The sequence below is a fragment of the Symphalangus syndactylus genome, chromosome 2 (assembly GCF_028878055.3).
Source record: "Symphalangus syndactylus isolate Jambi chromosome 2, NHGRI_mSymSyn1-v2.1_pri, whole genome shotgun sequence".
In the NCBI taxonomy this organism is placed as follows: Eukaryota; Metazoa; Chordata; class Mammalia; order Primates; family Hylobatidae; genus Symphalangus; species Symphalangus syndactylus.
The window spans coordinates 107,299,984-107,312,722 of record NC_072424.2 but is presented as its reverse complement, the minus strand read 5'-3'; the positions used below and the strand labels follow the sequence as shown (position 1 = coordinate 107,312,722).

At 38.5% G+C, this 12,739-nt stretch overlaps 1 protein-coding gene across 1 annotated transcript in view; it reads left to right on the top strand.

Annotated features, from left to right (window-relative positions):
* The window catches only part of ARHGAP18 (Rho GTPase activating protein 18), a 136,882-nt gene extending 132,610 nt beyond the window's left edge, over positions 1-4,272 (top strand). Inside the window, exons 14-15 of the mRNA XM_055263749.2 lie at positions 1,242-1,303; positions 2,764-4,272. Of these exons, the coding sequence (XP_055119724.2) occupies positions 1,242-1,303; positions 2,764-2,855 (154 nt within the window). The 3' untranslated portion in view covers positions 2,856-4,272. The remainder of the gene's footprint in view (positions 1-1,241; positions 1,304-2,763) is intronic.
* Positions 4,273-12,739: the final 8,467 nt, after the last annotated feature.

Sequence of the window (12,739 nt, the reverse complement as noted above, 5' to 3'; positions counted from 1 at the left end):
GAAACAAAGTGGATCAGATGCAGTGCAGCAGGTGAAACATAGCATGAGGGCCCAGAGAGCCCTGAATGTCCAGTGTGCCAGGGACACAGGGCAGGGAGAGAAAGGAGGAGAACCAGATGAGCCATTCCATGGGTGGTGAGGAGCGCTGCTGCCACACCATGCTCTTCCTAATGGCTTGAATACAAGTCAGACCTGATTTTCTCTTCTCAGTTCCAGAGAGTGTGTCTTCAGGGCCTTATCTCAGTGGTCCACTAACCTTGCCATGCTTCAGAATCCACTACAGAGCATTTGAAAAGCAGTTTCTTGGGCTTTATCCTAGACCAGCTAAATCTGAGTTTCTAGAGCTCTCGATCTGAATTTTTAGCAGGTTTCTCAGGTAATTCTTTTACAAAAAGATAATAACATAATTTGCTTCCACTCTGAGGGTCTGTGCTGCCCTCATCTGCACAACTGACAGAGGAGCATGGCTTATTTTTTTTTTTTTTCTTTTTGGAGACAGGATCTCATTCTGTCACCCAGGCTGGAGTGCAGTGGCACAATCTCAGCTCACTGCAACATCCATCTCCTGGGCTCAAGCAGTCCTCCCACCTCAGTTTCCTGAGTAGCTAGGATCACAGGCACTCACCACCATGCACGGCTACATTTTTTGTATTTTTGGGTAGAAACGGGGTTTTGCCATGTTGCCCAGACTGGGCTCAAGCGATCTACCTGCTTTGGCCTCCCAAAGTGCTGGGATTACAGGCATGAGCCTTCACATCCAGCCAGAAGCATGTCTTATTCCTTACATGCATCTTGCACACTACTGGAGTTGTCAGCACAGCAAACCTATGATAAATACTTATTGAATAAGCATAATGTGAAAACTAAGGTGGAAACATTTCTTTTAATAGTTTTATGAGGACCATTTCGGCTTGTATACAAAGTGGATAATCATATTAATAATTTGATTGGCAGCTGAAAGGTTACATTCACTTTTCCTTTGAATTTTACAGATTTAGATACTGATTTACTATTTTGCCTTCAGATGTATAATTCCGTTTGTTTATTTTAATTTACAGGTGTGACACTTTTATTACCTATTGGGTACATTTAACAGATGGGAAAATACAAACGTGTAGATAATTACAGTGTGTCTAAGTTATGAATTTTCCATACCAGCCAGAATTCCCCAAGCACATTAAAGTGATTTACTTGCAAGCTGTTTGATGATACAACTAATCGGTTTGTTTTGTCCCTCATAGTGGGGTTGCCCAGACTCTCAAGAAAGGAGAAGTTTTTTTGTATGAAATTGGAGGAAATATTGGTAAGCACATTTTTTTCTCTTTGCATTTCATATGCTGTTTTGATGTTGCCAGTGGTTATTATTTATGTCTTTGGAGGAAGAACAAGAAATTAGAAGTAAAATATACCATGCTTTAGATAAGTTGCTGAATATTGTGGATTTCTTTAATGGTTTGACCTTTCTCTTCAGGCTCTGTTTGAGCTCCTGTACAAATGCCCATCTATGTTCAATTTCAGCAAAGGCAAGTTCCCTATACAGTAGGAATAACTCCTGGAATGCTTAATGATGCAAGTTTTTCAAAACTCTCTTCTTTTTAATATACTCATGTCACATAGTAAAGGAAGTAGTTGAGCTTATATAAGGCTAAGATAACACTTTATTATAGTACAGTATTAGATATTTTTAGTAAAATCAGATTTACTTTTGCCATGGTTGATTTCCTGCTAAATTTTGTACACATGCACACACACTCAAATTCACATTAGTAATTTAAAAAATGGAATGAATTAATTTTGACCATGTTTTATATTTTACCCTTTTGTAATTATCAGTGAGTCTTACCCATCTCTTTTTAAAAATTTAAAATAATCTTTTTCTCTTTTTTGACTCTCGGAAATGGTAAGGGTAAAATTATTAAGAAATAAATGAAATAATGTTAAGTTCAAAATAGTAATTAAAAATAATTTTGCAATAAATTTTGTAGAATGTTTTTGTGGGAATTAAAAATGTTAGTAAATATTAAAAGTTAAATATAGGAATGTGAAGGTTTATTCTTAAATTTAAATAGGCAATGACACTAGAAACCTGGAATTGTTAACTCTATTAGTAAAGGTTATTTAAATATTAATATATTTGATTTCTTATTTTACTTTTAGATCTTGGGAATTAAATGTAGTTTCTTAGGTGGATTCAAAACCATTGCCCCTCCTAATAAGGTGATTAAGCTTTTAAGGAACCATTTAAAAGCCTATCATACAAAATATTTTCAGGTTCCTAAATTAGTTTGAAACCTATTCATTTGGAGAAAGACTACCAAATTTATTTTTCCAATTGTTGGCCAATTCTTACAATATTTTGAGAAACAGGAAAGAATGAGAAGTTTTTTTTTTTTTATTTGTTTTGGAGACAGTGTCTGCCTCTGTCACCCATGCTGAAGTGCGGTGGTGCAACCTCAGCTCACTGCAACCTCCACCTCCTGAGTTCAAGCCATCCTCCCACCTCAGCCCCCTGAGTAGCTGGGACTACAGGTGCAAGCCACCATGCCTAGCTAATTTTTGTATTTTTTGTAGAGACGGAGTTTCATTATGTTGCCCAGGCTGGCCTCAAACTCCTGATATCAATCAATCTGCCCACCTTGGCCTCCCAAAGTAGAATAAGTATTTTGAAGTCCAAGACTTAAGAGTTAAATAATTAAGCTTAAGTTTAAAATTGCATACCAATCTACCTGCTGTATTAAACTAACACAACATCTATTTTAACAGGGGAACGCTGCCTTGATGATGACACTTACATGAAGGATTTATATCAGCTTAACCCAAATGCTGAGTGGGTTATAAAGTCAAAGCCATTGTAGAAGACTTAACAAGCTTCAGATAACCATGTGGATTTCTGTCATAATTCTTGCTGAGTCAAGAGTGTAAATAAAAGAAATGGCAGGACTCTTATTATTCAGTTGTACCCAACTATTTAAAAATGACTCTCTCAAGCCTTAAAAAGTCATAGATTTGTGCTGCTGCCAGAATTATATTAATTATTATTAATGTTATTATTAGAAAAAAAATTTCTGGAGTGAGAGTAAAAAGGCTTAATTAGCTTATGGGTAGTTTTCATATGCTCTGTGAAATGTGTCCAGATGTGACATAGTTTTTTTTTTAATATGTGAAAATATATTCTCTTCCCACTCTTTTCTCCTAAAATCATATATACTGTAATATATGCTCTCTCACTTCTATTACCTACTCACATCTGCCCTTTCCCAGTTAGGTTTGCTTTTTGACCAAAAAGATAACAAATACCAGGTATGGCAAGTTGTGAAGACAGCACATTAAAACATACCTAATTTCACAGTATTCCTGTCACGACAGAATGGTAGTATTCATCTCTTTGAATCATTTGCTCAAATAATAACATTCCACCTTTTCCTGCTGTATCACAGGAAGTGATTTGCATTTTTTTTCCAGTTCATCTGACTTATGTTCACAGAACTGTATCAGCGATCAAGAAAATAGGACTGTCAGAAGCTGCCAGTTATTACTGAACCATTAAATACTTATATACTAAGAATAAATAAAATATACCCATGTGAAATAATAACTGGATTATGGATAACAAGAGAGTGAAAGCCAAAGCACTTTCTGTCTACTGTACTCTTCTAAATGGAATTTTAAAAGTCATAGCTGGCTTTACGTGTTGTCATATTAGCATTATAAATATGCATGATAGTATAATCCAGTAATGGTTGAAGAATGTATTCTACTTAAAGAGGGATTTTTTTTAAGCCCTGAATAAGTCTACTGGAAGAATTATTCTTCTGGGTGAAAAAGCTTTTGTTTGTGTTCTTATTTTAAATAATCGGAGTCAATTTATTAAAATGTTCTTGAAAGTACTATTCCCAGGGATTTTAATGCACAAACCATATTGTGACAAGAGATGAGCCTCTGTACTGTAAATAAGAGAAATGAAGTAGAGAAATGTTAAATATTTTATGGGTTTAGAATGTAGTAAATAAAAGGTGTGATGTAAATGAATGCTGCATAAACGGTGTTTATGATACTTTTAGTAGTACTTTAGGAAAAATTACACATTCTCAGAAGCTCTTGATGTCTCTAATGAAGGGGGGAATGCTGTTAATGAGAACAGTCATAAATTTTTAGCATATAATTACAAGAACAGCCTGTGGATATGATCACTTAAATAATTTTGTGGTGATTCGTGCCATTGCTTTTTTATTTAAAAGAAAATTTTGTAATTAAATGCCTTTTTCTAAATTATCTTCTCTTGGAATCATTACTTTTAATCCTATGTGTTTATGAGTATTTTTGCTTTTTCTTTATTAATATTGAGAAATGGACTCTTTTTGTTATTAAAAGTCACCTCTATTTTATTTCTGCTATTTTCTTTGTAATTTTTAAAGTAGGAAGATCACGAGGTCAGGAGATCGAGACCATCCTGGCTAACACAGTGAAACCCCGTCTCTACTAAAAATACAAAAGATTAGCCGGGCGAAGTGGCGGCCGCCTGTAGTCCCAGCTACTTGGGAGGCTGAGGCAGGAGAATGGCGTGAACCCGGGAGGCGGAGCCTGCAGTGAGCCAAGATCGCACCACTGCACTCCAGCCTGGGTGACAACAAGACTCTGGCTCAAAAAAAAAAAAAAAAAAAAGTAGGAAGATGTCGGAGATATAAATATGTTTTCATCTTTAGTTTTTTTCCTTTTACAAATTTTTATTCTTTAGGATTTTCAAAATACAGTTTAGTCTGTTTCTTTGACAGTATGTATTAATTTCCCAATTAGCAAAATGGTACTTATTAGTGGGTTGAAAACAATTAACAACATAAAAGAAAAATTAAGTGCTTAAAACATTTTAGGAGTATACAACTTCAAAAAAAGAGATAGCAGTAAGGATAATGATTGAAGTAAAAGGTTGTCTGAAGCATATGCCAACTAAATTTCACAACGTTTGCTACCTACCTGAAAAGGAGGTCAAGAGGGAGACACAACATATTTTTGATCATGAAAAAGTATCTTACTTTTAAAAAACTGAAAATGCCATTTTATTTTGAATCCCTTTTAGAACTCACGACCCAAGTTCATCATTGTTGAATAATATCACATTTAAATAACCCAAAAATATGGACTTTAAAAAATCTTAAATTTTTTAGAGACAGGGTCTTGCTCTGCTGTCCAGATTGGAGTACAGTAGTGCATTCGCAGCTAACTGCAGCCTCAAGCTCTGGGGCTCAAGCAAACCTCCTGCCTCAGCCTTGTGAGTAGCTAGGACCACAGGTGCATGCCACCATGCCTGGCTCTAAAGAGAAAAAAAACTTGAGACCATAGAGCCTTGAATATAAATATCCTGATGTTAACCTACTGCTTTTGCTGTGATTTTTTTTCCTTAGTGGGTTTTAAATCTCAGGCTAGATTTTTATTTGTTTTTCTGTGTGTGTATGAGACAAAATAAAAACAAATATATTTGCCTTGAGTTTGAAACATTTGAACTCTTAAAGGAGGACTGGTTGTCCTGTTAACGTTGGTGATGCTCTTTTCTGAAAGAGGCTTCATTAATCTGTTCTCACACTGCTATGAAGAAATACCTGAGACTGGGTCATTTATAAAGAGGTTTAATTGACTTACATAGCTGGGGAAGCCTCAGGAAACTTACAATCATGGCAGAAGGATAAGCAAACATGTCCTTCACATGGTGCCAGGAAGGAGAAGAATGAGAAGCGCAGGGTGAAGGAGGGAAAAGCCCCTCACAAAACCATTAGATCTTGTGAGAACTCACAATCACAAGAACAGCACAGGGAACTGCCCCCATGATTCAGTCACTTCCCACAAGGTGCCTCCCCCAACATATGGGGATTACAATTCAGATTACAATTCAAGATAAGATTCAGGTGGGGACAGCCAGACTATATCAGAGGTCATTGTAATTCTTTGCACTTATACAATCTTTGCTTAATGCTGCTGTAGGATTCTATGTAAATTCCTTACTAGTACTCTTTGGGAAAGGCAGATTATTTTACCGACTTCAAGGAATTTTTCATTATTGTCTGTCTTCGTTTTCATTAAACTGGTTTACACGCTCCATCTGATTGTCCTGGTTTCTCACCTACTCATCAGTAGGTGGCAGTATTGGTCAGGGATTCCTTTGAATAGAAAGTACGGGAAGTTTTTAAAATGAACCTGAGTTCATAGGGAAGTTGCTAAGACTCAGTGCCAGGCATCTGCAAGGCAGTTAGGTAAGAACACTGTGGAGCTCTTGCTTTGATTACCGATTCTGAAATTGTAAATAATCTCAGAGTTTCTATGTTCAATCTGTTTGTCTGCTTTTATCCTTAATCCATTGAATAGGAAGGGCAGTAGAAGAGGACATTTTTCTAAACTGAAATTAGGCTTTTGACAACATCTATTTCAAGCAGAAGGATTATGACAAGAAGGAAGGCAGTGAACCGGGAAAGTAAGCGAAGGGATGTCTAAGGTAAGAAGGCATAATTAACTCTTTTTGTTTTTTATATATAGTTTAAGTTCTGGGATACATGTGCAGAACGTGCAGGTTTGTTACACAGGTATACATGTACCATGGTGTTTTGCTGCACCCATTAACCTGTCATATACATTAGGTATTTCTCCTAATGCTATCCCTCCCCTAGCCCCCCAGCCTCTGACAGGCGCTGGTGTGTGATGTTCCACTCCCTGTCTCCATGTGTTCTCGTTATTCAACTCCCACTTAGGAGTGAGAACATGCGGTGTTTGGTTTTCTGTTCCTGTGTTAGTTTGCTGAGAATGATGGTTTTCAGCTTTATCCATGTCCCTGCAAAGAACATGAACTCATCCTTTTTTATGGCTGCATAGTATTCCATGGTGTATATGTGCCACATTTTCTTTATCCAGTCTATCATTGATGGGCATTTGGGTTGGTTCCAAGTCTTTGCTATTGTGAGCAGTGCTGCAGTAAACACACGTGTACATGTGTCTTTATAGTAGAATGGTTTATAATCCTTTGGGCATATACGCAGTAATGGGATTGCTGGGTCAAATGGTATTTCTGGTTCCAGATCCTTGAGGAATCGCCACACTGTCTTCCACAATGGTTGAACTAATTTACACTCCCACCAACAGTGTAAAGTGTTCCTATTTCTCCACATCCTCCCTAGCATCTGTTGTTCCCTGACTTCTTAATGATCGCCATTCTAACTGGCATGAGATAGTATCTCATTGTGGTTTTGATTTTCATTTCTCTAATGACCAGTGATGATGAGCTTTTTTTCATGTTTGTTGGCTGTATAAATGTCTTCTTTTGAGAAATGTCTGTTCATAACCTTCACCCACATTTTGATGGGGTTGATTTTTTCTTGTAAATTTGTTTAAGTTCCTTGAAGATTCTGGATGTTAGCCCTTTGTCAGATGGATAGACTGCAAAAATTTTCTCCCATTCTGTAGGTTGCCTGTTTACTCTGATGGTAGTTTCTTTTGCTGTGCAGAACTCTTTAGTTTAATTAGATCCCATTTGTCAATTTTGGCTTTTATTGCCATTGCTTTTGGTGTTTTAGTCATGAAGTCTTCACCCATGCCTATGTCCTGAATGGTATTGCCTAGGCTTTCCTCTACGGTTTTTATGGTTTTAGATCTTGTGTTTAAGTCTTTAATCCATCAAGTTAATTTTTGTATAAGGTGTAAGGTAGGCGTCCAGTTTCAGTTTTCTGCATATGGCTAGCCAGTTTTCCCAACACTATTAAATAACGAACCCTTTCCCCATTGCTTGTTTTTGTCAGGTTTGTCAAAGATCAGATGGTTGTAGATGTGTAGCATTATTTCTGATGCCTCTGTTCTGTTTCATTGGTCTATATATCTGTTTTGGTACCAGTACCATGCTGTTTTGGTTACTGTAGACTTGTAGTACAGTTTGAAGTCAGGTAGCATGACGCCTCCAGCTTTGTTCTTTTTGCTTAGGATTGTCTTGGCTATACGGGCTCTTTGTTGGTTTCATAGGAAATTTAAAGTAGTTTTTTCTAATTCTGTGAAGAAAGTCAATGATAGCTTGATGGGGATAGCATTGAATCTATAAATTACTTTGGGCAGTATGGCCATTTTCACGATACTGATTCTTCCAATCCATGAGCATGGAATGTTTTTCCATTTGTTTGTGTTCTCTCATTTCCTTGAGCAGTGGTTTGTAGTTCTCCCTGAAGAGGTCCTTCATATCCATTGTAAGTTGTATTCCTAGGTATTTTATTCTGTTTATAGCAATTGTGAATGGGAGTTCATTCATGATTTGGCTCTCTGTTTGTCTATTATTGGTGTATAGGAAGGTTTGTGATTTTCACACACTGATTTTGTATCCTGAGACTTTGTTGAAGTTGCTTATCAGCTTAAGGATATTTTGGGCTGAGATGATGGGCTTTTCTAAATATACAATCATGTCATCTGCAAACAGAGACAATTTGACTTCCTCTCTTCCTATTTAAATACTCTTTATTTCTTTCTCTTGCCTGATTGCCCTGGCCAGAACTTCCAATATTACGTTGAATAGGAGTGGTGAGAGAGGACATCCTTGTCTTATGCTGGTTTTCAAAGGGAATGCTTCCAGCTTTTGCCTATTCAATATGATATTGGCTGTGGGTTTGTCATAAATGGCTCTTATTATTTTGAGATATGTTCCATCAATACCTAGTTTATTGAGAGTTTTTAGCATGAAGGCATGTTGAATTTTATCAAAGGCCTTATCTGAATCTATTGTGATAATCATGTGGATTTTGTCATTGGTTCTGTTTATGTGATGGATTATGTTTATTGATTTGCATATCTTGAAGCAGACTTGCATCCCAGGGATGAAGCAAACTTGATCGTGGTGGATAAGCTTTTTGATGTGCTGCTGGATTCAGTTTGCCAGTATTTTATTGAGGACTTTCACATCGATGTTAATCAGGGATATTGGCCTGAAATTTTATTTTGTTGTTGTGTCTCTGCCAGGTTTTGGTATTAGGATGATGCTAGCCTCATAAAATGAGTTAGGGAGGAGTCCCTCTTTTTCTCTTGTTTGGAATAGTTTCAGAAGGAATAGTACCAGCTCCTCTTTGTAGCTCTTGCAGAATTTGGCTGTGAATCCGTCTGGTACTGAGCTTTTTTTGGTTGGTAGGCTATTAATTACTGTGTCAATTTCAGAACTTGTTACTGGTCTATTCAGGGATTCTACTTCTTCCTGGTTTAGTCTTGGGAGGGTGTATGTGTCCAGGAATTTATCCATTTCTTCTAGATTTTCTAGTTTATTTGCGTAGAGGTGTTTATAGTATTCTCTGATGGTAGTTTGTATTTCTGTGGAATCAGTGGTGATATCCCCTTCATCATGTTTTAATGTGTCTATTTGATTCTCCTCTCTTTTTTTCTTTAGTAGTCTGGCTAGTGGTCTATTTTGTTAATCTTTTCAAAAAAAACCAGCTCCTGGATTTGTTGATTCTTGAAGGGTTTTTCATGTCTCTATCTCCTTCAGTTCTGCCCTGATCTTAGTTATTTCTTGTCTTCTGCTATCTTTTGAATTTGTTTGCTCTTGCTTCTCTAGTTCTTTTAATTGCGATGTTAGGGTGTCAATTTTAGATTTATCCAGTTTTCTCCAGTGGGCATTTAGTGCTATAAATTTCCCTCTAAACACTGCTTTAGCTGTGTCCCAGAGATTCCGGTATGTTGTGTCATTGTTCGCATTGATTTCAAATAACTTATCTATTTCTGCTTTAATTTCATTATTTGCCCAGTAGTCATTCAGGAGCAGATTGTTTAGTTTCCATGTAGTTGTGTGGTTTTGAGTGAGTTTCTTAATCCTGAGTTCTAATTTGATTTCACTGTAGTCTGAGAGACTATTGGTTATGATTTCAGTTATTTTGCATTTGCTGAGAAGGGTCTTACTTCCAATTATGTGGTCAATTTTAGAATAAGTGCAATGTGGTGCTGAGAAGAATGTATATTCTGCTGATTTAGGGTGGAGAGTTCTATAGATGTCTATTAGGACCACTTGGTCCAGAGCTGAGTTCGAGTCCTGAATATCTTTGTTAATTTTCTGTCTCATTGATCTAATATTGACAGTGGGGTGTTAAAGTCTCCCACTATTATTGTGTAGGAGTCTAAGTCTAATGGTAGGTATCTAAGAACTTGCTTTATGAATCTGGGTGATCTTGTGTTGTGTACATACATATTTAGGATAGTTAGCTCTTCTTGTTGAATTGATCCCTTTACCATTATGTAATGCCCTTCTTTGCATTTTTTTAAAATCTTTGTTGGTTCGTTTTATCAGAGACTAGGATTGCAACCCCTACTTTTATTTTCCTTTTTGCTTTCCATTTGCTTGGTAAATATTCTTCCATCCCTTTATTTTGAGCCTAAGTGTGTCTTTGCGTGTGCGATGGGTCTCCTGAATACAGCACACTGATGGGTCTTGACTCCTTATCCAATTTGCCAGTCTGTGTCTTTTAATTGGGGAATTTAGCCCGTTTACATTTAAGGTTAATATTGTTATGTGTGAATTTGATCCTGTCATTATGATGATAGCTGATTATTCTGCCAATTCATTGATGCAGTTTCTTCATAGTGTCAATGGTCATTAAAATTTGGTATGTTTTGCAGTGGCTGGTACCAGTTTTTCCTTTCCATATTCAGGAGCTCTTGTAAGGCAGGCCTGGTGGTGACAAAATCTCTCAGCATTTGCTTGTCTGTAAAGGATTTTATTTCTCCTTCGCTTATGAAGCTTAGTTTGGCTGGATATGAAATTCTGGGTTGAAAATTCTTTTCTTTAATAATGTTGAATATTGGCCCCCACTCTCTTCTGGCTTGTAGGGTTTCTGCAGAAAGATCTGCTGTTAGTCTGATGGGCTTCCCTTTGTGGGTAACCCGACCTTTCTCTCTGGCTGCCCTTAACATTTTTTCCTTCATTCCAGCCCTGGTGAGTCTGACAATTATGTGTTTTGGGTTGCTCTTCTTGAGGAGTATCTTTGTGGTATTCTCTGTATTTTCTGAATTTGAATGTTGGCCTGCCTTGCTAGGCTGGGGAAGTTCTGCTGGATAGTATCTTGAACTGTGTTTTCCAACTTGGTTCCATTCTCCCCATCCCTTTCAGGTATACCAGTCAAACGTAGGTTTGGTCTTTTTGGTCTTTTCACATAGTCCCATATTTCTTAGAGGCTTTGTTCATTCCTTTTCATCCTTTTTTCTCAAATCTTGTCTTCACTGTTTATTTCATTAAGTTGATCTTCAATCTCTGATATCCTTTCTTCCACTTGATCGATTCTGCTATTGATACTTGTGTATGCTTCGTGAAGTTCTTGTGCTGTGTTTGTTAGCTGCATCAGGTCATTTATGTTCTTCTCTAAATTGGTTATTCTAGTTAGCAATTCTTCTAACTTTTTTTCAAGGTTCTTCCTTGTGTGGGGTTAAAACATGCTCCTTTAGATTGGAGGAGTTTATGATTACCCACCTTCTGAAGCCTACTTCTGTCAATTCATCAAACTTATTCTCCATCCAGTTTTGTTCCCTTGTTGGTGAGGAGTTGTGATCCTTTGGAGGAGAAGAGGTGTTCTGGTTTTTGGAATTTTCAGCCTTTTTGCGCTGTTTTTTTCTCATCTTCGTGGATTTATCTACCTTTGGTCTTTGATGTTGGTGGCCTTCAGATGGGCTTTTTGTGTGAACGTCCTTTTTGTTGATGTTGATGCTATTCCTTTCTGTTTGTTAGTTTTCCTTCTAATAGTCTGCTGCAGGTCTGCTGCTGTCTTCTGGAGGTCCATTCCAGACCCTGTTTGCCTGGGTATCACCAGAAGAGGCTACAGAAGAGCAGAGATTGTTGCCTGTTCCTTCCTCTGGAAGCTTCATCCCAGAGGGGCACCCGCCAGATGCCAGCCAGAGCTCTCTTGTATGAGGTGTCAACCCCTGCTGGGAGGTGTCTCCCAGTCAGGAGGCAAAGGAGTCAGGGACCCACTTGAGGAGGCAGTCTGTCCCTTAGCAGAGCTTGAGTGCTGTGCTGGGCAATCCACTGCTCTCTCCAGAGCTGGCAGGCAGGAATGTTTAAGTCTGCTGAAGCTGCGCCCACAGCTGCCCCTTCCCCCAGGTGCTCTGTCCCATGGGGATGGGAGTTTTATAAGGCTACTGCCTTTCTGTCAGAGATGTCCTGCCCAGAGAGGAGGAATCTAGAGAGGCAGGCTGGCTATGGTGGCTTTGCCGAGCTGTGGTGGGCTTCCCCCAGTTAGTACTTCCCGGCAGCTTTGTATACACCGTAAGGGTAAAGCCTACTCAAGCCTCAGAAATGGCAGACGCCCCTCCTCACACCAAGTTCGAGCCTCCCAGGTCGACTTCAGACTGCTGTTCTGGCAGCAAGAAGTTCAAGCCACTGGATCTTAGCTTGCTGGGCTTTGTGGGGGTGGAATCCACTAAGCTAGACCACTTGGCTCCCTGGCTTCAGCCCCCTTTCCAGGTGAGTGAACAGTTCTGTCTTACTAGCATTGCAGGCATCACTGGGGTACGAAAAAAAAAAAAAACTGCAGCTAGCTTGGTGTCTGCCCAAATGGCCGCCCCGTTTTGTGCTTGAAACCCCAGGCCCTGGTGGTATAGGCACCTGAGGGAATCTCCTGGTCTGTGGGTTGTGAAGACCCTGGTAAAAGCATAGTATTTGGGCTGGAATGCACTGTTCCTCACGGCCCAGTTCCTCACAGCTTACCTTGGCTAGGGGAGGGAGTTCCCTGACCCCTTACACTTCCTGGGT